Below are 27,657 nucleotides of genomic sequence, written 5' to 3'. Positions count from 1 at the left end.
ACAGGAAGGGGATCTGATTGTGAGAGAGAGACAAAAATAGGCAAAACCAATTATTGCTTTCAGACAAATAACTGAATCTTAAAATAATGGCATCTATCTCTGGATACTTCAAAGTCAGCTTCTGGAAAATTTCTTGTCTTAAATCCTCATGTCTTTCTAGTTCATTTACACTCAATCTTGTTCTGGATGGCAGTATTTCTAGGTTCTCTCTGTTGCATACCTTTAGGGTCAAAAAGACCCTACAACTGTGATAGGAAGTACAGAAAGATAATGGGTTTCATATATTGGCTTTGATCCTTTATTATTCACTCTCATAAATTCTTCTCTGATCAACTGACATATAACTATGAAAACAGAGGAATTCTATGGTTGTAGTCACCTATAACACAAGACACTAACCAAGAAGCAGCTGCTGTTTAAACTAATTAACAAAGGAACTAACTATCTAATCTAAAGAGTAGGCACCATAAACTATGGAAAAGAAGTTCAGGTTGTATTTCTATACCCTAAGTATTTATTTATAATACAAGAAAAATAATTATTTTAAACTTTGAGATAATATTCATGTTTTGGTTGTTATGCTCTAATATCCTATTAACTCAAGATCTTTGCTAAACTATACATTTATATAATTAATATTCAATAATGTTTATGATGGCAAAAGTAGACTGCCTGACTCTTTGTTGCCTGATCCCCTCCATGGAGTTATTATCATTTACCTTGATCCCAACTCTGAACCCTCCATTCTTCAAAAAAATACACTCACTCATCAACCTGCACAGGCACACATTTTTAACCAACTGAGCCACCCAGGCGCCCCAGGCACACATTTTTAGCTTTTAATTCCAAGACTGAGGCATAGCAGATTCATATGCTTATTTCAAATAAGCAGTACATATCTCAAGAATTATGAATAAATGTCAAAAGTCTAACCTGGAAAATATTCACATCCAAGGCTCTTACTGGGCCGGTATGCTTGTCATTTTGGGCAATCACAACTTCCTTGTCTCCAGCTATAATTTTAGAAGGATCATAAAGAATAATATTTCCATTTTCACCACCTGCAATCAGAACTCCAGAGACATTCCCTTTGGAATCCATCTTATGAGGCCCCCAAATCAACTTGTGGTACCTTTAAGAGAAAATGAGTAAATAACTGATTTAAGTCAAATAGTTATAGAAAAGCATTTGAAATTATAAATTCAATTCCATATGTTTTCATAAATAAAAACATAGCTTCTCCTCTATTCTTGGTAACCGTGCATGACTTGGTGAAATGGCATTTTAGTGTTTATTTATATTCATATGTGCATATTTGATTTTATAATCCTGAAGAGTAAAAGCTTTCTGGTAGAGGTAATATGTCAAAAAGTATACTTGATTTGTGTGTCAAAAGATATGGACTTAAGAATGGTTTTACCATTTAGAAACTGTGAGACCCTGGACAAGTTACTGAATCTTCCTAAGCTGCTTTTGGTTCATCTGTAAAACAGCTCTAACCAACCACTTCCCTTGATATTATTTGACTATAGAAGTAGTCACTGACAAGAGGTTTGTTAAGCAATAGAGGCGTTAAAGGAGGTATATAACATTTTCTAAGAAAAGTAATGTATTCCAACAGTGGAAAAGTGACATCAAAATTATGTTTATTATGACAAGTACCCCCACTGGTGGAGAATAAAGATTTGAAATATGAAGATGGCATGGAAGTATACAATGACACAAATGGTGGTGAGTAGGAAAACTGACAGACAAAAGGTATTTGAGGTTCCCACCACAATGGGAGAGCTCTGAAAACTGTGAGAGGTCCCATGAGACTCCATGATTTGAGCTATGTGCTGTTTGCTAGAGTACAATCTCTTCACCAAAATCTGCCAAGCTACTGAGACAATAAAGCATATTTTACTACTCAAATGAAAGTGTCTTTTTTCTGCATTATGATAGGATGTTAAGTACTTGGAAAGATGACCCAAATACCTACTGTATCAGAAATCATGTCAACAAAAATCTTTGTGAGATATATTTCTAAATATAGATAAGCACAATAAAAAAATAACCTACCATTCAGAGATAATCACTTCTAACACCTTAATATTCATCCAACTACTCCTTTTTTTAAGCCATACCTATCCTTTTTTTGTAAACAGTTGAGAAAACGGAGATAAAAGACAGTATGTCTACTATATCACGAGGAAAAAAACTACTAGAAAATTGAGCCTCTCCTTCCTATCCTACACGTCAGTTGGCAATAAAGAAGTCAATAGAACATACAGACCCTTCTTTTACTTCCATAGAAATTCACTCATATACTTTTTCACAAAATATTTCATGTCATTGATGGTATTCCTTGCAGTTTCTAATAATAACATATTTATAATAGACAAACTAGGCATCAACCACAATAACCACAACCATAAATAATGTGAATTTAATATTCATCAATCTCATACCTATGAGAAGAAGAGAAGGTGGCACAAGATTTCATATCCAAGGATGGATCAGAAAGATCTAATTCAAATATCTCAAGGGAAGCACTGGTACTAAACGTTGCATCCAATTGTTGAGCAGATGTTCCTACGGAAAATACATTTATGGTAACTACAATGCAAAAATAAAAGACTCAGAGAAAACCATACAAAACAGAAATTAAATGCATGTTTTCCAATGATCTCACTCACGAATGCTCCATTAGTGACTAACATCTCAGGATGCATGCCATTGAACAGATGCTTAAATTACTATAGCAATGAGATTCTGATACAAGGCTCAGAGATGATGTTTGTAAGAGCAGATAGTGCAGGTAACTTTTTAAACCTGTAGATATTTTGAAAGCTCTCTGTAAAAACAGTCTCTTGATTTACTATACCTGCTTATAGTCATAAATGATGTAACTCTCTTTTTGTATAAAAATGCTAGCATCAAAATTGTTCAACTGATTAACTTTTTTTTACAAGTTATCTCTTGTGCTTAATACTGGAGGAATAAAGATGAAACATAATTCTTATGAAGTGAGGAAGACACTATAAATGTAATATGATTTTTTTTAAGGATTTTATTTATTTTATTTATTTGAGAGAGAGAGACAGTGTGTGTGTGCGTGTGTGTGCGTGTGTGTGCGCGCGCGTGTGCGCACGAGTGAGGGAGGGGCAGAGAGAGAGTGAAAAGCAGACTCCCTGCTGAGCAGGGAACCCGATGTGGGGCTCAATCCCAGGACCCTGGGATCATGACCTGAGCCAAAGGCAGGTACTTGACTGACTGAGCTACCCAGGCGCCCCATCATGATTAATGCTATGATGAACAAGGTGCTAAAGGGAACAGAGAGGAAGGTCATTAAACTCAGCTGAAAGGGAGGATGTAGTTACCTTGTTAGAGAAGGAGAAGCTTTCTAGAAGAGATGAAGCTCGAAATGAGTTTTAAAGGACAGGTATGAATAAACCAAATGTGGAAAAGAAGAAATTAAGTGACTCATACTATCTTCTCTCTGTTGAACTTACCTGTAGCTAGGTAAATGGGATGATTCTGGGCAGGGCTCCAGGCCTGCATGGCCGTACGGTCTACTTCCTTTAACTTCATCCTGCTAAAGAGAATATTTTACATAGAAATATATTGAACATGTAACAGAGAACACAAACTTTTTTTTTTTTTAAGATTTTATTTACTTGAGAGAAAAAATGAGAGAGAGAGCACATGAGAGGGGGGAGGGTCAGAGAGAAAAACAGACTCCCCGCTGAGCAGGGAGCCCGACGCAGGACTCGATCCTGAGACTCCAGGATCATGACCTGAGCCGAAGGCAGTCGCTTAACCAACTGAGCCACCCAGGCGCCCAGAACACAAACATTTTTTACATAGAAATATACTGAACCAACCACTACTTCATTAGTCCAAATGCCAATAAATCAAACTGGTTTAGGTATCATTTGGTGGGAACAGTCAATATTAGAAGAAAAACTTGTTAAATTATTTTGAGACAAATATAGGGCTTTTCTAATTGTTTACAAATTATAGTCCTTCAGCTGAAAAATCAGTCTGGGAAAAAACTTAAAAAAAACCCCACAATATAGGGTAGTACCTGAGGGATTAATTTTCCTACACAATATACTTCTCAGGTGAGGATGGGTGACAGTGCATCAGAGTAAGAGAAAGCACACAATAAACAAGGTACATCTTCCTGGATCAGGATTACTAAGTGACTAAGAGCAGTTTTAAAAATTAATTTTAAGGGCTAATTACAGAGAAGAATATAGTAAGCCTACAGATTTTAAAGATAAATTTAGCACAAACTTTAAGAAGCTGGTCACTCTAAACTACAGTTCCACACACCACTAGTTTATATATTCTCTGTTAAAGTTACTCCGGTATAAAAATTCAGCAAGTACTGTGTTGTACCTTTAAAAAAAAACTTTGTTATTGTACATAAATACATTCACATGGCACAGTATTCCACTGTAAGATATACCATAATTTACTTACTTAGTTCACTACTGGTGAACACGTGAGTTGTTTTTAATCTTTTGCTATTTTTACAAACAATGCTGAAATAAATAGCCATATCTACATGTTATTTCATTCGTGGGCCAGGATAGCTATAAATTTCCATAAGTAAAACTGCTGGGTTAAAGATAAATTCAATTTTAATTCGGACGGTTATTGTCAAGTTGCCCTCCAGGATATCTGTACCTTTTCACACTCCCCTACAGCCTTACTAGAGTAACACTTTCAGATTTTTACCAATGATAGGTGAAAAATGTTTACTCTGAGTAGTTACAATCTGCATTTCTCATGCCATAATGTTGAGCATCTTTTTTATATGGTTATGGGTCATCCCTATGTCCTTCTCTGTCACCTTTTCTGTCTATTCTTGTCTATGTTACTTGCCTATTTTGTTATTGGGTTGTCAGACTTTATTTTGGTTACGGGTTTGTTTGTTTTTTACATTTCACAAGATTTTGATTTTTTAAAAGATTTTATTTACCAGAGCAGTTTCAGGTTCACAGAAAAACTGAGTGAAAACTACAGAGTTCTCACATACCTCCCTACCTCGTCCCGGCCCCTCCTCCGCTCACCCCTACCCCAGCCTCTGCCACCATAAACTGTCTGGCACCACAGGGGTACATTTGTTGCAATCCAACCTATACTGACACGTCACTATCAAGCAAAGTGCATGATTTTCTTTAGAGTTCATTCTTTGGGTTTTCTATGGGTTTTGACAATCGAATAATGACACATTCACCCACCCAAATCCACCCATCCACAGAGTATTGTTCAGAAGTTTTCCTGCCCTAAAAATTCTGTGCTCCACCTCTTTATCCCTCTCCTCCATCCCTCCTCCTCCTTCCTGGCAACCACTGATCTCTTTATTCTCTCTATAGTTTTGCCTTTTCTGGAATGTTATTTAGTTACAATTATATAGTACATAGCCTTTTCAAATTGGCTTCTTTCACTTAGCAACAGGTATCTTAAATTCCTCCCTGTCTTTTTGTGATTTGGAGCTCGTTTCTTTTTAGCACTGAAAAATATTCCATTGTATGGATGTACCATGCTTTAATAGCCAAATTTATCATTTTAAAAAATGGTTCCTGAATTTTGATTAGGTAGAAAGACCTTCTGCATGCCAAGATTATGAAGAAATTCATTCATATTTTTCTTCTAAGCAAATTCACTTGTGACTTTTTTTCATTTAACTTTTGACTCAGAACCTGGAATACATACTGGTATACAATGTATGTTCATAGTTTTTTTTTTTCTTATTACAATGAAACCATTTATTGAAAAGTCAATTTTACGATATCACTTTTACCATGTACTAAGTTCCTATATTTAGGTTTATTTCTGGATTTACTATTTATGTTTATATATATTTTTTAAGATTTTATTTATTCATTTGAGAGAGAATGAGAGAGAGAGAGCACGAGACGGGGAGGGTCAGAGGGAGAAGCAGACTCCCTGCTGAGCAGGGAGCCTGATGTGGGACTCGATCCCGGGACTCCAGGATCATGACCTGAGCCGAAGGCAGTCGCTTAACCAACTGAGCCACCCAGGTGCTCCTATGTTTATATTCCTGTAGGTATTAGGATGTAGGTTAGGATCTACATTCCTGTATATATTTAGGTATATTTCTGGATTTCCATTCCTTATGTCCACTTATTTACATGCTAGACATTCCACTTTTTTAAAGTCTACTTATTTAAGCAATCTCTCTATACCAAATATGGGGCTTGAACTCACAACCCTGAGATCATTCCAATTTTAGTATATGTGCTGCTGAAGCGAGCACAACCTTGAGATCAGGAACCAGCCAGGAGCCCCAAGCACTCTATTGTTTTAAATACTTAGGCTTTTTAGGAGTATGATTCCCATAACCCTTATCCATTGCTTCTCTCCCATACTATTTTCCTTGCTATCACTGTTTATTTTATTACATAAACTTTGGAATAGTTTTTGTCTAATTCCAGAAAAAAGAGAATGTTAATATTTTTATTGAATCTGCATCAAATTACTGTATTAATTTATGTGGAGAAACTGACACAATGTTCAATCTTTCCAATGAGAACATGTTGTCTTTTAAGCCTTATCTTTCAGTATTATTTTAAATCTTTTGACATGTGGGTTTTGTTCATTCCTACGTTATTTTATCTTTGGTTTGTTTGTAAATGTGGCTCACCCCCACCCCACACCCATTACATAGACTGTATTCCTGGTACTGTTATACAAAGGCTAATAGTATTTGTACTACCATATTAAGCAGTAGTGATAACAGTGTCATTTCTTGTCTTGTTCGTTAGTGGGAAAGCCTATCATATCACCATGGGACATGACTTTAGGTTTTGAAATACACATACATATGCACATATATAAATGTATATAATGTAAGGAAATTAATCATCAATTACTGTTTTATTGAACGCTATTTATACTGGGTTTTGAATTTTGTCAAATGCTTTTCATGAGGTAATCAGAATGACCACAGATTCTTCTTCTTAGGTTTATCAATAAAATAGATTATACTAATAGATTTCCTATTATGGACCATCTTTTTCTACCCTGAATAAACTTCTCATGATGTATTATTCTACTAATGTGCTGCTAGATTCCATTTGTTTAACAGAGTTTTGCTTCTGGAGTTGTAAGACTGCATCTATACTTTTCTTCTTTTATGCAATCTTCATCAGGTTTTGATATCAATATTATACTCGCTTCATAAAAAATGCAGAAGTTTTTTTTTTAGACTTTATTCATTTAAGAGAGAGCACGAGAGGAGGGGAGAGGCAGAGGGAGAAGAAGACTCCCCCACACTGAGCAGGGAGCCTGACACGGGGCTTGATCCCAGGACCCTGAGATCATGACCTGAGCCGAAGGCAGATGCTTAACCATCTGAGCCACCAAGGTGCCCCCCAAATGTAGAAGTTTTCCATCTTTTTCTATGCCCTGAAACAGTTTCAACAGAACTGAAATTATTGGTTCTTCAAAGATTTAGCAGAATTCTCTCATGAAACATCTGGGCCAGATGCTTTTTGGGGAGGAGGTGCTCCTCTGCTAATGTTCTCTATTTCTTCTATTGAAATTGATCTATTGAATTTTCTTTATTCAAGGTCATTTTTTGTAAATTATACTTTCCTATGATAATTCTTCAATTTTTTTTTTTACAGATTTTCTCATTTTTTAAGACTTGAACAACCAACACTCAGGAATCTTTAAATTTTTGCTATTTATGATTATTAGTCTTTATTTATTACATATATTTTTGTTTCCCCTACCCTCCTCTTTAATAATTGATTAGCTTAACTAGCAATTTGTCTGTTTATTTTCAAACAGCCAATTAGTTCTGCTTTGTTTTCTAATTAATTTTTTATTTCTAATTCCCTCCTTCTACCTTCTTTTCATTTACTTAGATCTTTTTCTAACCTTTTGAGTTAACTGCTTAACCCACTCATTTTTATTACTTATTGGTATAAGCATTTAAAGCTTTGAATTTCCTCTGAGCACTGCTTTAGCTAGATTCCATATATTTCTAGTGTTCTCATCACCACAGTCATCTATATATTCTACAATTTTCATTTGTATTCTCCATTGATCCAAGAGTTGTTTGAACTTAATATGCAAGTGCATTGTGATTTTTCTATACTGTTTCTCCTTTCTAAAATGTATTGAAGTTTTCTTTGGGGGCTATAGAGAAGTCTTTGTAAATGAGATCTAAAAAGAAGGGATACACTGTTTTCAGGGTCAAGTTCAATATATATTAATCAAATCTACCCTATTGACTAAATTGTTTGGTCATCTAGAGTCTTACTGCTTTTCCATTTAATCTTCCCTGGACCAAGGATACTGAATCAAAAGTCACTTACTACTAATGCATTTATGCCTATTTTTCCTGGTACCTCCTGAAAGTTGCTTTATGAAAGTTACTTTGTATTTAATATAGTTACTTGGTTGACAGATATTCATAATGTTAAATGTTTACTGTCAAATACACATTTTAACTTTGTATTCTTCTTGATCTTAAGTAAGCCTTTGGGCATGAATTTCATTTTGTCTCATATTAAGACCAATACCCTAGCTTACTTTTTATGTGCCTTCGTGTATATGTTTCTGCCCTTGTTTCAACTTCTGAACCACTTTGTTTTAATTGGCTGCCTTAAATACAGCAAAATAAATAAATAAATAAATAAAATCAGATTTTGCCTGGTGATCCAATTTGAAAATTTTTAAATAGATTAGCTAAGTCCATATAAAATTTACTGATATAGAATTTTCTCCTGATTTGACAGATATGGTTGCTCTTCCTTCTATATTACTTTGCTATTTAGTTTCGTTTTATAATTAAAGAAAAACTTTCCCTGTTGTACCTATTTGCGTATTTGTAACTTTTCTGATAATTAGGATGACTTGTATTTTTCTTCTAATATGTATTTCTGGTTCTATCTTTATAATTTAAAATAATTTTATTGAGTACTATTAGTCCTTTATTCTTTCACAGTAATTACTATAAGCACTAATGAAACTGGTTTACATAATCTTACTGCCTTTCTTGTACTACACAGTTATAGTCAATAGTGTTATCTTTCTCAGTGTTTACCTTTGTACTGTTGAATATGTTTATACTTCTACCAACTGATTTGTCAGCTTTAGAGTATGTCCTTTGACTCCCAGCCATTACAGATGAAGCGATCCATAAGCTTAATTTACCTCCAATTTTTTCCTACTTCCTACTTCTCTTAATTTTTTAAAGTTTTATAACCAATTCCTACATTATCAGATATTTAACATACACATTTTCTTTCTTCCTTATTCCCACTTTCATTTTAGTCTCCGGTCTATAGTTAAATATATTTAATGCTCTCCAAAAGTACTTTTTACCAGCTTTCTTACTCATCTCTAGAGATGAAGTTCATGCTCCAATAGCTTCCTTAAGAGGGCTTAGACTAACAATATACCCTATGCCTTACATGTTCAAATTGTTTATACTTGAAGAGCATTTTACAGATAATAAAAATGAAGGCACAGAAAGATTAAATAATTTGTACGTGCTAGCAAGGGGTAGAGCCAAGACTTGAACTCTGAAGTTTACTTCCAGAGTCCACACTCTTACTTGTTACCCCAACAAATTCAGGTATTCAATTTTAATCATAGAAGACATACCACCATTTAGAAGAAATAATGACAAAGCAACGAGGATGCATGAGAACATTGGCGCCTGGGTGGTTGAGTTGGTTAACAGTCTGCCTTCAGCTCAGGTCGTGATCCCAGGGCCCTGGGATGGAGCCTTGCCCACAGAGAGTCTGCTTCTCCCTCTCCCTCTGCCCCTCCTCCTGCTCTAACTCTCAAATAAATAAAATCTTTTAAAAAAAGAGAGAGAGAAAAAGAAACATATTTTAGAAACTATGCTAGGCTAGGCAAAAGTGGATTAAGGAGGTTGAATCATGTGGTTAAAAGCAGTAGGGCCTCTGGAGTCAATGCTCGATCTGAATATTGGCTCTGCTACTTATGATACCTTGAACACACTGTTTAACCTCCATGAGCCCCATCTGTAAAATGAGGATAAGACTGACTACCTCATGGGATGTTGTGAAGTTTTAATGAGATAACGTATTTTATATAGGGCCAAACACAATGCCTAGCACATAGGTAAGTACAGGTTTTAATAAGCTAACTACTTTTTAAAATTATTACAATCATGAGATTAATCAAGGAAACTACACATCTAGTTTCCTAAGACTATCTGAAAAAAGGAAAAATCTCAATTCTCTAAGAAGTGAAAAAGAAGCCTATTTTCTATAAATGAAATGCCGTCTTACTCTCAGCCAATTGTTTTTAATAGTAAGTTCAAGTCCCAGCTCCTTCGTGCGAAGTACCCTAATGATCCAATCCACAATGATATAATCTCTTAACCTCTCTTAACGTACCACTTTAAGCATTTTATAATAAAGTGTCTTATTCTATGTTAACAAAACTTCGTAATATTCTATTAGTACATACTGTTACATATTTTTCCATTGCCTTTTTAACTAAATGTTTTGTATGTCATCTTGTCTCATTAACTAGACAATGTCTTTTTTCAATCAAATATTACAACTTTTACCCTTTTGTAATCAAAATTGCTTAATACAGGGTGAGTACATAAAACGTTTTGCTTTGTTTGATTTTGAATGTTTATATTTAGGGAAATACAAAAAGATTGATAAGCTAGAAAGATTACTTTCGGGTAAAACATTTAATTTTTAAATTCTTAAGTGTTTAAAGGAAAAAATAACTTTAATAACTTTAACTTTTCTTACTTAAAAAATAGGGAAAGGTATCATTAGAGGAAAAAGAGGTTTTAGAAGATGCTTTAGAATAAGAAAACAGCTATATATATTTAAAAAACCCAACTGAATAAAACTACAGTATGTCTAACAGCAAAGGTACAACAAGGGTTACCTAATTCATGAACACTTAGTTAATGTGTAACATTTACTGAAAGAGAAAGGAATTCACAAGTACATAAAAGGGTTAAGTGAGAATTCAAACATTTATAAAAGTCTTGTCCGTAGGTAGCACTCAATGTTCCACGAGATGCAGTTGCACTTACTAACTTGTACTGAACACAAGGTTTCAAAACTAACTGTTTTCTTTGTTTTGTTTTGTTTTGTTTTAAATCACTACAACAATGGCCTGGAACTACCTTATGTGGTCTGAATCTAATTAAAGAAGAGTACCATAATCTTATCCGTTGCAATCATTCTCAAAACACTAAGAATACTATGGAAATAACTGCCTGCATTATTTCCTTCTCTTAGAAATGATCACTTAGTTGTAACTAATTTTCTTGAAAATCTGAAGAATGCTTAGATTAAACCATGTGTACTTCCCAAGTGAGACATGCTTTAAAAGCTTTGTGCAATTTTTTTTCAATATCATATGTGATTAGAATTCACACTATGTGGACTTATTTCATTCAAGACTATTTTACACAGAACAAAATCATTCTGATAATACAAAAAGAAAATTGTGAAGACAGTGGCTTATTCACATATGTCATCTACAAGACAATATTGATGGCACAGCAATTTAGGATATGGTATCTGGAGCCATACCCTCAGTTTAAATTCCAGCCCCACCTTGTCCTAGCTCTCACGTGCTCTATGTGTGTCTTGGTTACCCACTTGGTAAAATAAGTATAATGAAAGTATGTATAAGAAGGACTGCTGTGAGGAGCGCCTGAGTGGCTTGGTCGGTTGAGTGTCCACTTTTGGCTCAGGTCATGATCCCAGGGTCCTGGGATCAAGTCACGAGTTGGGCTCCACGCTCAGCAGCGAGCCTACTTCTTCCTCCCCCTGTGTGTGCTCATGCTCTATCACTCTCTCTCCAGCTCTCATTCTCTCTCAAATAAATAAATAAAATCTTAAAAAAAAAAAGAAGGGTTGTAAGAATTAAATGAGGCATTACACAGAGAGCTTAGAACAGTGCCTGGCACACAGTAAATACATGCTTGTAAATGTCAGCTATTGCAAAAGTCACAATTTAAAATGTTTATCCCAATGAATCTTCAAGAATACATCTACTGAAGGGGCACCTGGGTGGCTCAGTCAGTTGAGCGTCTGACTCTTGGTCTTAATCTCTTGAGATGAGGCCCCGAATCAGGCTCCATGCTGAGCGGGGATTCTCCTTGGGATTCTCTCTCTCTCTGCCCCTCTCCCACTGCGCACGTGCACTTGCTCTCTCTCTCTAATAAATAAATAAATCTTTTTTAAAAAAAGAATACATCTATTGAATAAAATTTATGTTCCAGACTAGAACTCATTTTTTCATCCAAGTTTCTCCCCACAACATGCATGTAGTTAAATGCATGCATTTAAATGGAAGCTTGTCTTTCTGCTCATTTTCTAATTGCTAATTCTGTAAAGCAGTACTAAAACCCAACAGTACTACTGTCTAAAAAATACCAAACTTACACTGCTACATACAGAGATGACTCATACCTCAGAAAGTAAAAAGTGGAAGCGTTAACAGGATTGGAAACTCTTACTCTCAAACAATCTCTAGCTGGCACTGTGGTAAAAATCTATCTTGTGTGGGCAAATATCTTATTATGGATGGGCACATTTGTTCTAGAGGATTTATTTAGTGTTATCAATGTTCTAGGCTCATTAAACCAAAACCAAATCAAAGAACTAATTGTGTGCTGAACTAAATGCTATCTAGAACCTAATAAATAAAACTTTTTGAGCTGAAATTAACCTATCTAAGAATGACAACATTTCCTAAAACACTGTAAAAATCAATTTAATAATATCACCTGACAAGAATTTTTAACCTGGGATCTGTAAACCTCATGAAATGATACAGAAAATTCTGTGTGTGTGTGTGTGTGTGTGTGCATTTTTCTAGGAAGGTGATCCAATGCTTTCATCAGATCCTAAAAAGGGAGTGGAATTCCAAAAAGTTAAGAATCACTGCTTTTTACAGTTATAAATTTCTTTTTGTCCTTATGTTATTAGTTTCAAAAAGAACCTGCTTACATAAAATTAAGCAGTATAATTCTAAATCCATTCCAATCTCACATTTCCCAAATAACTTTGAATATGTATAACAAATTCACAACTACAAAAACACTTCAAGTTATTCAAAAGTTCTTAGAGCCTACAAGCCTTTCCCAGAGCTGTTTAAGAGACAGTAAGAAACAAAGAGCACAGAACCACTAAAAAACGGTTGAGTGAACTTTAGTCAACCCCGGTACAGTCCGTATGTACAGAAAACATGGGCCGGTATGATAGAAGAGACAGGCTCTAATTATCGACTGAATACAGTTACAAGTGGCTACAAAGACAGTCAAATTTCAGTATTCTATAGTTAGAAAAGACAGTTTTGGAGATAAATCCAGACCATCACTGCAACTTCAGAAAGACCTACATAAAATTAGTTGCTTGAGCTCACAGAAAAGTTCAAAATGCCCACAAGCCCATGCAATAGTTTGATTCGTTTTACAACTACCCTGTAATTTAATCTCATTAGAATAACTTATTAGCAAAAACATACAACTTAATGAGATTTCCTTCGAGGTACAGGCTGAGATTGGCGACTACCCTTGAAATAATCCAATCCCGTTTCAATGACAGTAACCTTCAGTTAAAAACCTATGAACCTTTAAACCTGGCAACAGTTCAAAATCAAACAAAAAATCATCACCAAACTAAAGTTAACCAAAGTGATCCTGAGGTCTGCTTCCTTCCCTCGCCCTTCGGGCCCGCACCTCTTTGTGCCCAAGGGTGTGAGGGTCTTCTAACCTCAGACCCTAGTTACCGGCCCTGGAACGACACCCTGTCGCAAGCCTCAGGGGAGGTCCTGCTCAGCAGTGGAAACGTTGGCGGATGTGGATCAGCGCGATCCCCGAAGCAGCCGTGACGCCAGGCGTTGTCCCGACGGGCCCGAAACGAAGACCGGGGCGCGCCGCCACCACAGACCGGGCCGCAGGCTGACGGGAACCAGCGGAGACACATGCCGCGGTCCCAGCTTTCGCCTGTGCTCTACCTCAACGCCCGAAGGCCGGCGAAGAGGACAGGGGGTGGGGGAGGGAGAGACGGACACACCTGGAGGGGACCCTCAGCGACCGGTTCCTGTGTTAGCGCGACGCCCGTCGGACGCTCCCAGCATTCGTCGCCGCCCCTCCTCCAGCCCCAGGGCCACCTCCACGTTCCGTTCCAACGTGGCAGCCGCAGCCCCTCCCAGCCGGCTGGCCGACGCTTCCGGAAGCGACGCCTCGCCCGGCCCACTCCGGAGCACTGCCCGCCACGGCACTTCCGGGAGTGGTGGCAGGCGGAGTCCCCGGCCCTGGGCCCGCGGTGAGGCCGGCGGCGACCTGCGCGCCTGCGCGCCTGGCGACCCGTTCTGAAGGGCGGCGTGCAGGGCGAGGGTGCGATGACCCGGGCACTCGAAAAAGAAAAGTCCTGCTGGGTGTAGCTGTCTGCTCGAGGAACTGCTGAGGCCCGCAGGAACGCCACGTAGCGTTAATCCTATGAGACGTGGGCAGCCTCGGCAACACCGCCAACACCGGACAAATCACGTGAAAAGGGGCTGTAGGGCCCTAATTGAACTAATTTGTGATTGGGTTTTTTTTTTTTAAGATTTTTTAAAAATATATTTTATTTATTTATTTGAGAGAGAGAATGAGATAGAGCATGAGAGGGGGGAGGGTCAGAAGGAGAGATGCGGCACTCGATCTTGGGACTCCAGGGTCATGACCTGAGCTGAAGGCAGTCGCCCAACCAACTGGGCCACCCAGGCACCCTTTTTAAATTTTATTTATTTATTTTAGAGGAAAGAGAGAGCACACAAGCAGAGGGAGAGGGAGAAGCAGACTCCCCACCGAGCAGGGAACCCAATGCGGGACTCGATCTTAGGACCCTGGGATCATGACCTGAGCCGAAGGCAGACGCTCAACGAGTGAGCCACCCAGGCCCCGTGATTGGGTTTTTTTTTTTTTTTTTAATTGCACAGTTGGTTCTAGGGTATTGCGTTTTGAGAACTTCTTTAAAAACCAAATGGTCTGGTCGGAGTCTGTTGTGGGCACGCCTGGGTGACTCAGTGGGGTTAAGCCCGTCTGCCTTTGGTTCAGGTCATGATCCCTGGGATCCAGCCCTATATTGGGCTCCTGCTCAGCGGGGAGTCTGCTTCTTCCTCTGCCTGTGCTCTCTTAAATAAATAAAACATTTAAAAAAATGAAGTCTGTTATGGACATTCTTACTTTGTTACTCCAAAGGGGCATAGTGGAGTCAAGTAGTCCAGTTACCATGGTATGGTACTGCTTGAGATCTACTAAGATTTGCCCTTTGTCACTGGAACATTACTAGCTCCGCCAAACCCTGGCATCTAATTAATGTATTGCCTGGATGTCGTTTTTAGTTTAGGAGTTGTTTTGCAGCATAGAAAGTAAAACCAGAGGAAAAGCACTTGGTATTACTAACGATCAGAACCTCGACCGAACCCAGGTCTACTATAGCAGTTCTCTTTCCATTACACTGATCAACATTATCTCCTCAGGCCTTCTCTAAAGCACCTTTACTTCTAAGTACAAGAGAGTAGGATTTTTGCACTCTTTCGAACACCCTTTTAATTTGAAAAGCCGAGTTTGTTTTTCTAGGACAGAAAGAGATTAAACGGATTACTTAGGTTACAGTAGCTAATTTCTAGTGTTCTACAAAGCCATTTCTACCTACAGCTTTTACCTAGAGGTGCCAATAAAAAATCCGACTTAAAAGTGGGTCTGTTGGGCGGCTCAGTTGGTTAAGCGACTGCCTTTGGCTCAGGTCATGATCTTGGAGTCCCAGGATTGAGTTCCGTATTGGGCTCCCTGCTCTGCAGGGAGTCTGCTTCTCCCTCTGACCGTCTTCCCTCTCATTCTCTCAAATAAATAAAATCTTAAAAAAAAAAAAGTGGGCCTATCATTTGAGTCAAGAAAAAACACCCAGTCCTTACTACCCCAGACCTCCTACTACCTGGAATTGTACAGTATGGAGAAAGTGTTCATTCGAACTTCACCAAAACTCAATGATTCAAGCAGTGGTTACATTCTTTGTTATCATTTAATGTACATGTTCCTATCGCATTAAGTCAAACTACAAAGCTCCCTGCTCCCCACCCGCTTTTGTAGGCTGTGAGGTAAAAAAGGTATTTCATGAAACAAGTCTCATGATTGGAACATAGCCACTTTCAGTGGTTTATGTATTGTCAATGGCGGTTTTCGTGCTACATGGGCAAACTTGAGTAGTTGCTACAGAGACCATAATTGTCTGCAAAGCCTCAAGTATTTACCGTATGGCCCTTTACAAGTTTGCCAATCCCTACTCTTTGAGAGGATTTTACCTACAAATGGATTAATACTCAAAGTATGAGACATACAGTATTGTAAATTTATTTAAAAGCCTTGGCATAGTAGCATACAAAGGCAGTATGCAAAATGTCAATTACAGGGACACCTGGGTGGCTCAGTTGGTTAAACGTCTGCCTTCTGCTCAGGTCATGATCCCAGGATCCTGGGATCGAGTCCCATATTTGGCTCCTTGCTCAGCAGAGAGCCTGCTTCTCCCTCTGCCTGCAGCTCCCCCTGCTTGTGTACACACTCCTGCTCTAATAAATATATTAAAAAAAAGTCAATTGTAACTGGTGATCATAAAGGTAAAGCGTATTTGTTTCTAGACTTAATCTATTTATCTGGTTAAATATAAAGACTTCCTAGCTTGTTTTAAATGCAGGGAGTTCTCACGTGGACTATGCAAGCTAAAACTGCAATCTTAACCTACGGGATTAACAATCTTGTTCTGTAACCTTAAAATCTGTCAAACTCTCTTGATGTTGGTTATAAATACAAAAAAATATTTAAAACAGAAACATTGAAAATTATAGTGTTTTATTTACAGAAAAGTCTCAACAGTAGTTTGAATAGTGCTTGCTTTCTCATGTAATTTACAATATGGAGCAAGAATCTTTTCTTCACCTTGGCAAACTGTCATACTCCTGAGTTTGGATCTGCTTCTAAAATTTTATTCTTTACGCATTCAATGTCATGAAATATCTGAGAGTTCCTTTAATGTGGTTTGTCACCTGCATCACTTCCTCTGAAACGTATTCATCCTTTACAACACACAACGGCTTTCCTCCTCTATAACTATGTTCACCTTCACTAAATTCTTCTGGCTGTATATCTAGACTACTTGAAGTAGCAGCAGTGTTAACATTCCCAGTCATCTGTATCTTCGAGAACTCCATTTACATTACAGCCAAACCCTGTGATGTTTTTACACAGTAGTCTTCTAATGTACAAAGCAAGGACTGCCTATGATTCTTGGAATAATGTGCAAATTTCACAGTAGCATCCTTATCTGAGCTTGCAGCTTCACCAGATAGCAGAAAATTAATCAATTCATGCCGACTTTACAAACGACGAAACCAGCCTTTATTAGCAGTAAAATGTTCTTTTTCAGTCTCCTTGTAGTTAACCATTTTCCTTCAGTGCAGCAACTAACCTCAACACTTTGGCTTGAATGCTAGCCAAACTGATTGGGATTTGTTTTTTATTAGAGTCCTCAGTGCCAAGTAGAAGTAAACATTCCATTTCAACCATACATGGCTTTCTGTTCCTAGTACAATTTAAACTAAAAAATGTTGAAGCAACTTTACCTAAAAGTTTCACTGAACTTTTAAAAGATGGTTCGTACTATAGGTTCATGTCAGCCTAGGTCTCATCTTGTCTTCACTATGCTGTCACCATTTTCAAATCTTCTAATGACGTCCAATTTCACTTCCAGTGTTACCACTTTTTGTTTCTTTGCTGCCCTGTCATCTTTGTTGACCAATTCCCTCTTGATTATCCATTTTTGTAAAATGTCGGGGGGTTTATCACTGGAAAACTAGGCAACACAACTACATGCTTTACTCTCTGTGTGAACTAACAGATGTTCAGTGATCAATCACCAACAGACTTTTGAAAGAAGTGATATAAGTGGTTACTGACAATCTTTTATATGCATAATCATTTGTGGAACAAAGAGCTACCAGCAAAGCTTATGCAACAATTTGGTTACTATTGTGGTAACTGAAATTTCAACCATGTTGTAGGGGAATTGATGTTATTTAACTAAACTGTGAAAACTGATCTTCACGTATATTGGAATGATGCAAAGTAAGGACTACCTGTATCTAAAAAGAAAAACTTGTATTAGTTCACAAAATAGTCAACTTTTAACCCAATTTAACTACTGGTCAAACATAACTGTAGATCAAAATAAAAACCAAAGGTTTTCTCAAAGGAATGTTAGTTCCAGACTGAATTACTCATTGGAGCTGGAAAAATGTTTGGAGACAAATACATAATTCTTCATATTAGGATTTGCAGACAGTCCAAAGACATCCTTTTGAGAATTTAGGCCCCCTCCCCTCATTTCAGTAATATTGAGGTCTGCAAAAAAGTAAAGTTCTGGCCAAATCTACTGTAGTCCAGGCTGTAAAGCTTTACAGTCATCACAAGGCACAAGACTCTATGTGTTTACAACTTATTCCATACCAGCCAGCAAGCACTATGTTTACTTCTGTAACAGTAGCATCCATCTCATTAATGTTTTAGTTTTGTTTTTGAATGCACTTATTTTGTACATCTTTTCATTAAGGCATATAAGCAAAGTTTACATCAACTTTTATGTTTGTAGAAATTTATGAAATGAAAATATGTGTGAATCAATTTTGAGTATTTGCAAAAATTTTTCTCCTTTATATTCCTCAGATTTGAAACACTCCAAGACTACATGCATACTGACAGACTAATCTGGTATTAGATTTGAGATTTCCAGCTTTTGACTACCTACTTATCTACTGTTCTTGAATAAAGCTTAAGTTACAGGATGGTCATTCAGTGGCATATCAAAGAGTCATTTATAGATGATCCAAAAGTTCAGCAAATTTAAACCCTGGAATATATGATCTCTAAGAATTTCAGGGCCTGAATTACATTATTGTTTCTGAGAAAAGATGATCATCAAGGTTAAAAGTCCTGACCCCAGCCACCCAATTGCCAATCCTGAATCAAATCTATTGATTTAGAAAATTATCTTTCAAAGGTGAAAGGGAAAAAAATTTGAGTATGATATCCACATTATGCTCACATATCGTTTGCTGATATCTGATTTTCTGTTCGCCAAAATTAACAAATAAACCTCTTACCTTACTATATAAACGTTCACATTTATCAGACAAATCTGACAAAATGATGTTCTTTATGAAAAACCCTCAATTTCATTCCTAAAAGGGAAAACATTAATAAGTAAATCAACAGACAGAAACTATAGTCTATCTATACTTCTTTTCTCTATGATTTTCTTTTTCCATTATGTCCTCATCCACATACATTAATCACAACAAATCATGATGTGAACAGCAGTGGAAAAGTTTAATCATTGGACATTTATATTTTTTTCCTATTTTCAACTTAAGCTATAATCATAAGTTTTCCATGGATTAGCCCTTTTTATTTTTTTTTTATTTTTTTTTAAAGATTTTATTTATTTATTTGAGAGAGAGAGAATGAGAGATAGAGAGCGCGAGAGGGAAGAGGGTCAGAGGGAGAAGCAGACTCCCCGCCAAGCAGGGAGCCTGATGTGGGACTCGATCCCGGGATTCCAGGATCATGACCTGGGCCGAAAGCAGTTGCTTAACCAACTGAGCCACCCAGGCTCCCTGGATTAGCCCTTTTTAAACACATAATACACATTTCTATAAATTTTAATTCTCATAAACAGATTAAGACCTCCAATTTTACTATGATTGGAAAAAAAACTCATACCAAAGATTAATTTCAAGTATTTATTTATCTACTTTGCATAGATTACCTTATGCTAATTTAGAAATGTATTCTCAACATTAAGCTTGACATGGAAAGGATAACTATAGCTTAATACAAATACATTCCAAAACTGGTTATATCTTGTTTTATAGTAATGCTTTTTGTTATTTGACAAAGTAAGGACTGCCTTTCCAAGCATCAGAAGCACATAAGTTTTAAAGGAAAAGGGGGAGAGTTGTCACTCCTAACAAAGAACTTTTAAGCAGTGATAAAAGGAAAAGACGACTCCAAGGATTACAAATCCTTGGCACTAATTAGAATTCTGCCAATTATTGGCATTCTGATTGCTTTGCCAAGTCTATATTTTGCTCATTAAGAGGGACAGACGACCATGGGGGGAGGGGAGCAACAGAAAGAAAGGAAGTATGGGGTGCCCGGGTGGCTCAGTTGGTTAAGTGTCTGACTCTTATTAATCTCAGGGTTGTGAGTTCAAGCCCTGTGTTGGGCTCCATGCTGGGTGTGGAGCCTACTTAAAAAAAGAAAGAAAAGTATACGCACCATATTGGATAAATATCAAGCTTTTGAGGAAAAGGACACAAAGTGCCTAAAGCTGCTGCTGCATATTTATACCTTTATTCCATCCTATGTCAAATATTTGCATAAGTGCCTTTAAATAATTGGACTATGTTCCTTCAAAAACTGGAAACACAAATTTCAACCTAAGTCAGTCTGCATCCCAAGCAAAATACCAGGAGTACTTATATCTATAGTCTTCTCTAGCCACCTCCACCTAGGAAGAATTGGGAAAAGGGAAATGGGTCCAAGAAAAATATATATGACCAACGTAGAGTATCTAGGTATAAAATACTTTCTTATACAGTCCTTAGCAAATTTCCAAAAGGAAAGTAGCATCACTTATGGAATTTATATATTCATGGGCAAGAAACTGTGCACCTTAGAAAAGAGAGCACTTATTGGATACAGAGGCTCTCATACTTCTAATTATCTGACCAGAAGATCAAATATCAAACTCTTGATTCAATAAATTGAATTAAAAAAAAAAAAAAAAGGCAAGCGTGGTAGCTGACCTCCAAGAGGATCCCCAACAATCCTCCACCCTTGGTATTCACACCCTTGTACGTGTCCACCTCCATGTCATCTTGGCATTTCTCTCTTGGATCATTCCCTCTGGTGGAAGCCAGTTGTCATGTTGTGCGGATACTCAGGCAGCCTATGTTCACATGGTGAAGAACTGAAGTCTTTAGCCAAAAGCCATCAAGGAACTGAGGCTTACCAAGTCAGAGTCTGGAAAACTGATGTCTCTGCTTCACCCTCCTCCCACTGTAAGGTAAGTGTTTATTGTTGTAACCTACTAAGTTTTGGGGGATTTTTACATAACATTAATACAGAGGGCCACAATCCATATTCAAAAAGTAAAATGTAGGGGTGCCTGGGTGGCTCAGTTGGTTGGGTGGCCAATTCTTGATTTTGGCTTGGGTCATGATCTTGGGGTCCCAGAACAGAGCCCTGTGTTGTACTCTCCACTCAGCTCTTCCTCTCCCTCCCCTGCCCCCCTGCCGCTTGCAGTTGTGCTCTCTCTTGAAAATAAATAAAAAGAATCTTTTTTAAAAGAAGAGAGAGTATGCACATGAGAGAGTATGTGAGAGAGAACAGGAGCAGGGGAAGGGGGAGAGGGAGAAGCAGACTTCCCACTGAGCAGGGAGCCCAATGCAGGGCTCAATCCCAGAACTCTGGGATCATGACCTGAGCTGAAGGCAGACGCTTAACTGACTGAGCCACCCAGGTGCCCCTAAATAAATATACCTTTTAAAAAAAGGTAAAATGTACAATTTATGAACTAACTGAAAAGATCCGAAATTTTGGAGAAAGGATCAGATTCAGAACAGTTTTTTACAGTTGGTCACCAATAATTTCCAAACCCCAAGGCTTTCTGAACTGAAAGGATGAAAAATTCAGCAAGAATATTACTAGAAATACATTTTAATATATGAGGGCAATAAGGGTTCTAGTAGAACTAGCTAAGGAATCCAACAAAAGGGTAGGTGTTCAACAAGGAAGATACTAGTCTTAGAAAGCAAAAAGTCTATTTGCTTTTGAGGTACCTAGGTGGTTCAGTTTGTTAAGCCTTTGCCTTCCGCTCGCTCCAGTCCTGATCTCGGTCCTGGGATCTAGCTCTGCCTCTGGGCTCCCTGCTCAGCAGGGAGTCTGCTTCTCCCTCTGGGGGGGGGGGGCTCGATTTCTCCTATACTCTAGGAGCATCCTCTAACAGCCCCCACCCCCTCCCCGTCTCTTAAATTAAAATAGCCTATTTGCTTTCATATGCTTGTTGTGAGAGTTTATAAAAACAAAACTGTGTGTATAAAATGCTAGCACAATGCCTGACATATAATGGTTCAATAACCATTAGCTGTTATTTTCTCCCCCAAGCTACCGAATTAATGAGATTCTATAACAGGAAATTATATTTCACCAAAGCCTTCACAAATCTTTACTTGGACAATCCTCTATTTCCAACTCAGTACTATCATTCCAGGAACCCTTAGTACATTTAAAAGAGAAAGATACACTGATACACTACCTCCCCTGTATATTTGGAGTAATTATCTTCCAAGGCCCAGGAATCTTTTTCCAACATCTCCAAGAATGTTAATTCCTGAAAAAAGATATTTTAAAAATTACATTGCACAATGGTCAATGCCTTTTGCGATAATAACCTTTAATACAGCTTACATATCCTCATTTATATATTCAATAATCACAACAGTTCATTATGTGAACAGCAGTGAAAAGGTTTAATCACTGGATATGAAGTTATTGGAGGAAGCAAAGATAAATGATCAAATTGAGAACCTCAGTGTCACCAGTAAAATAGCAACAAAAATGTAAAAGTTATAACCAAATATAAAGATACATAAATACAACTCAAAAAAAATTACGCATTTATGAAGGATTGCATATTTCCCTATCCAGAAGTATGCCCTAAAAATACCTAGGGCAGTGACTCCTCGTGGCTCCCATAAAGTGAGTTTTTCATTTAATCAGTCTACACCATTAAAGTAAATCTGTTTTGGGATGCCTGGGTGCCTCAGTCGTTAAGCGTCTGCCTTTGGCTCAAGTCATCATCACAGGGTCCTGGGATGGAGCCCCACATCGGGCTTCCTACTCAGCGGGAAGCCTGTTTCTCCCTCTCCCACTCCCCCTGCTTGTGTTCCCTCTCTCGCTGTGTCTATCAAATAAATAAATAAAAATCTTAAAAAAAAAAAGTAAATCTGTTTTGCAGCATAGCAGTTTTCAGTAACTCGTTTGTACAAGAATGCCTTGAGAATAATGTTGAGAGCCACAGTATCTGGAATCCAATTAAGCAGAAAGAAAAGCCCTCTTTTCCTCTGAACCCATGATGCCTAACTGGCTGCAGGGGTACTTTCAACTCTAACTTAAGAAAATGAAAAACGAGAGCCTCCACCTGGGGCTACCTCCCCAGCTCCACCCACATGCCCTCAGGTGCTCAACAGGTTATACCATTTAGCAGCCCATTATCATACTCAGAGCTCCACTTCTATCTGTAATGTCTAGCATCCACCAGCCTCATTCTTCTAATATACCCTACGGCAGTCTCCACTGAAGTTACCTTGCAGGGGATGGGAGGGCTTAGGAGTACTTCCCCAGGTACTGATCACTATTTTAGAGATGATCAAATTGCATAGATTTCGAGTAATCATTGCTAATTTTCTTTTTTCCCTATAAGCCCTGCTTCTTTCAGATGCACAATTTTCTGAACAGAGGTATTTTTCAGAAACACGTATGTTATAGAACATACTTTATCTATTTGTGTGCTGGAGGCCGTAAAGACAAATTCACCTTAGACATTGTCTACACTCAAGGAGCATCCTCTAGCAGGTTCCCTACAAACCCCAAGTCCTTAAAAATTGGGCAACCACCACAATGAAGTACCACTTCACACTCACAAGAACGTGGAGAAAATGGAATCCTCATCTACTGCTAGTGGGAATGAAAAACGGTCCAGCCACTTTGGAAAAAGTCTGACATATCCTCAAGAGTTTAATTAAATGTAAGTTAGCATATGACCCAGCAATTCCACCCTGAGGTATATACTCAAAAGAAATGAAAACGTGTCCACAAACTTGTACACTAACTTCACAGAATTACCCATAATTGCCCCCCACAATGGAAACAACCCAAATGTTTAAGTGATGAATGGATAAATAAAATCATGGCAGTATATCCATACTTTTGGCAATTAAAAAAAAAAAGAAGTACTGATACCTGCTAAAATATGGATGCACCTTAAAAACATTCTAAGTGAAAGAAACCACTCACAAAAGACCATGTATTATTTCTGATTCCATTTATAAGAAATCTCCAGGATAGGCAAATCTACACCAAAAAAATTAGTGGTTTCCAAGAACTGAGGGTAGGGAAGATAGAGGGAGTGAATGTTAATGAGAATCGGTTTTCTTTTTGCGGGGGTGGGATGGGGTAAGGGTGGTTATAAAAATGTTCTAAAACTGATTGTGGTGATGGTTGCCCAACTCACAAATATACTAAACCCCACTGATTTGTACACTTTACGTAGGTTAGTTGTATGGTATGTAACAGTCAGTAAAACTGTTACCCAAAAAACCGAAGCAACAATTTTTTCCTTAAAGATAATAAAATATTTTTATCTCTACTTAGCCTTATTTGGGTCTTAATTGGTTGAGTACTAGAAAAGTTTCTAATAGTCTAACAAATTGAAGGTGAATCAAATCCAGGTCCTACCCTTTGCACATATAACAGCCAAGCAAGCACATGCCCATGGATCAATTTCCCCCAAAATCAGGACTATCCTTAGGCCATGTGACTTTAAGAAAGCTACATCTACAAAAGCTCTGTTAACTTCGTTCAAGCAAGATATAAGCATATTATAATGCAAAAGTAGATGTGAATAAGTAATACCTTTTTGGCAGGAATCTGGACTAAGTAAACAAAAAGGGGAAAAAGAAGCAATCTGGCTTGGAAATGCTGCAATCACTCTTGCCTGCTGGAGAAGGAAATGAAAAAATTGAATAGGAAGTACAAACATTTCTGTTTCCTTAATGGTCCTCCAATGTTTAGCAGGAGAGAAAGAAGCCATTTAATATGCTAAACATCTCCAAAGGTACAAAATAAACTACACCCCATTTTGGTCCCAATTTATTTCTTCTATGAAAACTTCAATCTCACGCCGTAAACTTACACAAGACATCATTCTAAGGTCTTCTCACCCCTTGAAAGTTATCCATGATGTCCCACATCCCAACCAAAATCATTCCATTGTCCCTTTCTTCCCGTCCTTCCTCGTACTACTGCTGACGAGTCCCCAACTATACAAGTGCTGCCGCCAAGAGCCTCAAGGATCTTACCTTATTTCCTTCTTTTCCCCCACAGACAATGGGTCTTGTAGAAAAGGGTTCGTTGAATTAAATGTCGACGTATCCTCATATTCACTCTCATTCAAGCCCCTCCGGGGTCACTTATCTCAGGCCAACCATACCAACAGCTCCTATATTATTATCTCCACATCAAGGAACTACCAAATAAAACGCAAGGAAATGATACGCTTCTCAGTAAATAATTTATTTTGGGCCCAATTTTGTCTTCAATATTTCCAGGGCACCGCGTTTATTCCTCGCCCATCTCTTCCTCCAGCCATATCCTCCAGTCACTTTCTGAGTTCGTACCGGAGACCTATCCCCATGCCCCTGGATTCGCCTCAATTTTGGCCTTGCCTCTTCACTTCGCATTCTCAAGTTCGGTCTCACAAGAACCCCGATGGCATCGGATGTCACCAGATGGGGTTGAAACAGGAGGAAAACAAGGCCGTCAACAACTAAAACCACTAACCACCCTCGAACAAAGAGGGAGGAGCCGCCAAGTGCTCGTCTTAATGCCTCCGGTTTTTCCGATTGGCTGCAGCGGCGCGACGTGGCCTGTGATTGGTCACGACGTCAAGCGCAGCGCCCACGAAGAGGAAGGGTAGGAGTCTTGCGCCTCAAGAGCCCGCCTTTTCCGACAAATAAAGGTCGTAGCCGCCGAGCCCACGGGCGGAGCTAAATCTGTCGCGATTAATGCTGTCACGGGAACACCCAAAGTGGAGCCCCACGTAGCAAGATGACCCGAAGTTGCTCGGCAGTGGGCTGCAGCACCCGGGACACCGTGTTGAGCCGGGAGCGCGGCCTCTCCTTTCACCAGTGCGTGAGAGCAGCCTTCGGCTGTCTAACTCCCAGCACGGCCTGGCGGGCAGTAGGCCAGGGTGGGGCGGGGCCGGGCGTGCGTCGCGCCGTTGACGTGACGTGGCGTGACGTGCGTAGCGTGGAGGAAAGGAACGGGGGAAGTTTGAGAGTTACGGTTATTCCTGCTGTTCCGGCACATTGTTTACCTCTAAGTTGCCGATTCTTTTTCGTTGCCTACCGCTTACCTAATGGCTTTTAGCGGGGGTTATTCGAAAGGAGTCGTGCTTCCTTTCGGTCGTCTTATTTAATGTGAGACGGGACGGGAGGGCAGTTTGGGAGAACTGTCGAAGGTGTTCGATTCCATTAGAGTGTGTGGCTTGCTCATGAGCATGAGCGTAGATGAGTTTTCACCAGTCCTGCCTGTCATTGCAAGTTATTCAGTAGAATTGACTGAGCTCTACAAGGCCGGCCAGAATGGCTGCATCTGGTCATGGCAAGAAGTTTCATTTGGCTCCAGAGTGGGGCAGATTTTCAGAGCAGTCTAATTTAAACCCACATCTGTAGTCCATCTGTAATAGATATATATATATATATTTATATATATTTATATATATATATTTATTTATATATATGTGTCATTCAAATCAAAGTTCAAGGCACAATCGGAAGTAGAAAAGTGAGTAAAACATTCTCACAGACAAAAAAAAAATATACTTCAAAAAGAGGTAGTCTACTAAGGTAACAGGAGATGTAGAGTTAAACCATTGACAGAGGACTTTTATGAGAAGATCAAAAAGAGCTTTATGGGACAGGTGGTATTTGAATTGGACCTTGAACTTAATCGAGGGTGGGAGTTAGCACTTAAATAGGAATAGCATGGAAAAACGTAAAGGGATGGAAAGTGCAGATAACCAGAGGAGTGGGAAAAGTAGCTTGAAGACATTTAAAAAGAAAAGGTTAAGGAGTTTCAACTATGTGTGGTTGGCCTTTTGTAGTCATTGTTTTGTTTTGGTTTTTTGAATAGGGTTGATTCCTCCAACTTAAGCTGTTGTAATTGTATTTTTTTTTCCTTCGGGATTTTTCCCCCATCAATTTGTTCCTTTTCTCTTTTTATTTTAAACTGCTCTCTCTACTGATCACTTGTCTAAGTCAATGAGCATGCTCACATTGCTTCCATTTTTAAACAGACTCACAAACTCTTGAGCCTATGTGCACAACTGCACGACCCTACCACTCCTTCCCTCCATAACCAGGCTCCTCAGAACAGGAGCATACACCTATTTCCCCAAGTCCTATTGACTTTTCAACCTATTGTAGCCAGATACCTGTCACTACTGCTCTAATGCACTGACAAAGGGTCACCAGTAATTTTCCCAAATCTAAGTGAGCACTTCTAAATCCTTCTCTTGACCTTTTTAACTTTTAATCATATCAACTACTCCATGAAACTCTCACCTCCATTGATTTTATTGACACTGTCCCTACTTATCTCCTTTTTCTCTAATTTTTCAATTTTTTGCTGCCATGCTTTTCTTATGACTTCTTAGGTTCTTTAAATGAGGAGGAGTTCATTTATTGCTTTTGTTTATTTTATATATTGAGGACCAAAGTAAGACCTGC

The 27,657-nt window shown here is 38.3% G+C and overlaps 2 protein-coding genes and 1 long non-coding RNA gene across 21 annotated transcripts in view; 1 reads left to right on the top strand and 2 right to left on the bottom strand.

The window, feature by feature from the left end:
* Positions 1-14,187, bottom strand: part of SEC31A (SEC31 homolog A, COPII component) — a 72,770-nt gene extending 58,583 nt beyond the window's left edge. For 14 of the 16 annotated variants that reach the window (XM_088021133.1, XM_028124169.2, XM_088021130.1 and 11 more), the window contains exons 1-3: positions 3,495-3,577; positions 2,451-2,574; positions 934-1,132 (exon numbers count right to left, since the gene is read on the bottom strand). In XM_088021133.1, coding sequence (XP_087877259.1) covers positions 934-1,132; positions 2,451-2,574; positions 3,495-3,573 — 402 coding nt within the window. In that variant the 5' untranslated portion in view covers positions 3,574-3,577. Of the gene's footprint in view, positions 1-933; positions 1,133-2,450; positions 2,575-3,494; positions 3,578-14,063 lie in introns of those variants that run through there. The other 2 variants (XM_028124165.2, XM_028124166.2) reach the window with 2 other exon arrangements.
* Positions 14,188-16,862: 2,675 nt separating this feature from the next.
* On the bottom strand, positions 16,863-26,096 carry LOC114224878 (uncharacterized). Of its 2 annotated transcripts, XR_015767793.1 has the most exons (5): positions 25,228-26,096; positions 24,782-24,866; positions 20,893-22,478; positions 19,186-19,263; positions 16,863-18,168 (listed from the first exon to the last, which is right to left on the bottom strand). It is a non-coding gene; the product is annotated as an uncharacterized LOC114224878 (long non-coding RNA). The 2 variants fall into 2 exon arrangements; XR_015767792.1 differs by having other exon boundaries at positions 16,863-19,263.
* Positions 25,851-27,657, top strand: part of THAP9 (THAP domain containing 9) — a 37,925-nt gene continuing 36,118 nt past the window's right edge. For all 3 annotated transcript variants that reach the window (XR_015767791.1, XR_003612469.2, XM_028124148.2), the window contains exon 1: positions 25,851-26,055. Coding sequence is in view for 1 of the 3 variants with exons in the window: in XM_028124148.2 (XP_027979949.1) it covers positions 25,976-26,055 (80 nt within the window). In the remaining 2 variants the exon portion in view is untranslated. The remainder of the gene's footprint in view (positions 26,056-27,657) is intronic.

This window comes from Eumetopias jubatus, unplaced genomic scaffold (assembly GCF_037043125.1).
Source record: "Eumetopias jubatus isolate StellerSeaLion01/CBP00866 unplaced genomic scaffold, mEumJub1_p1.0 scaffold_2, whole genome shotgun sequence".
In the NCBI taxonomy this organism is placed as follows: Eukaryota; Metazoa; Chordata; class Mammalia; order Carnivora; family Otariidae; genus Eumetopias; species Eumetopias jubatus.
This window is presented reverse-complemented; position numbering and strand designations above follow the sequence as displayed.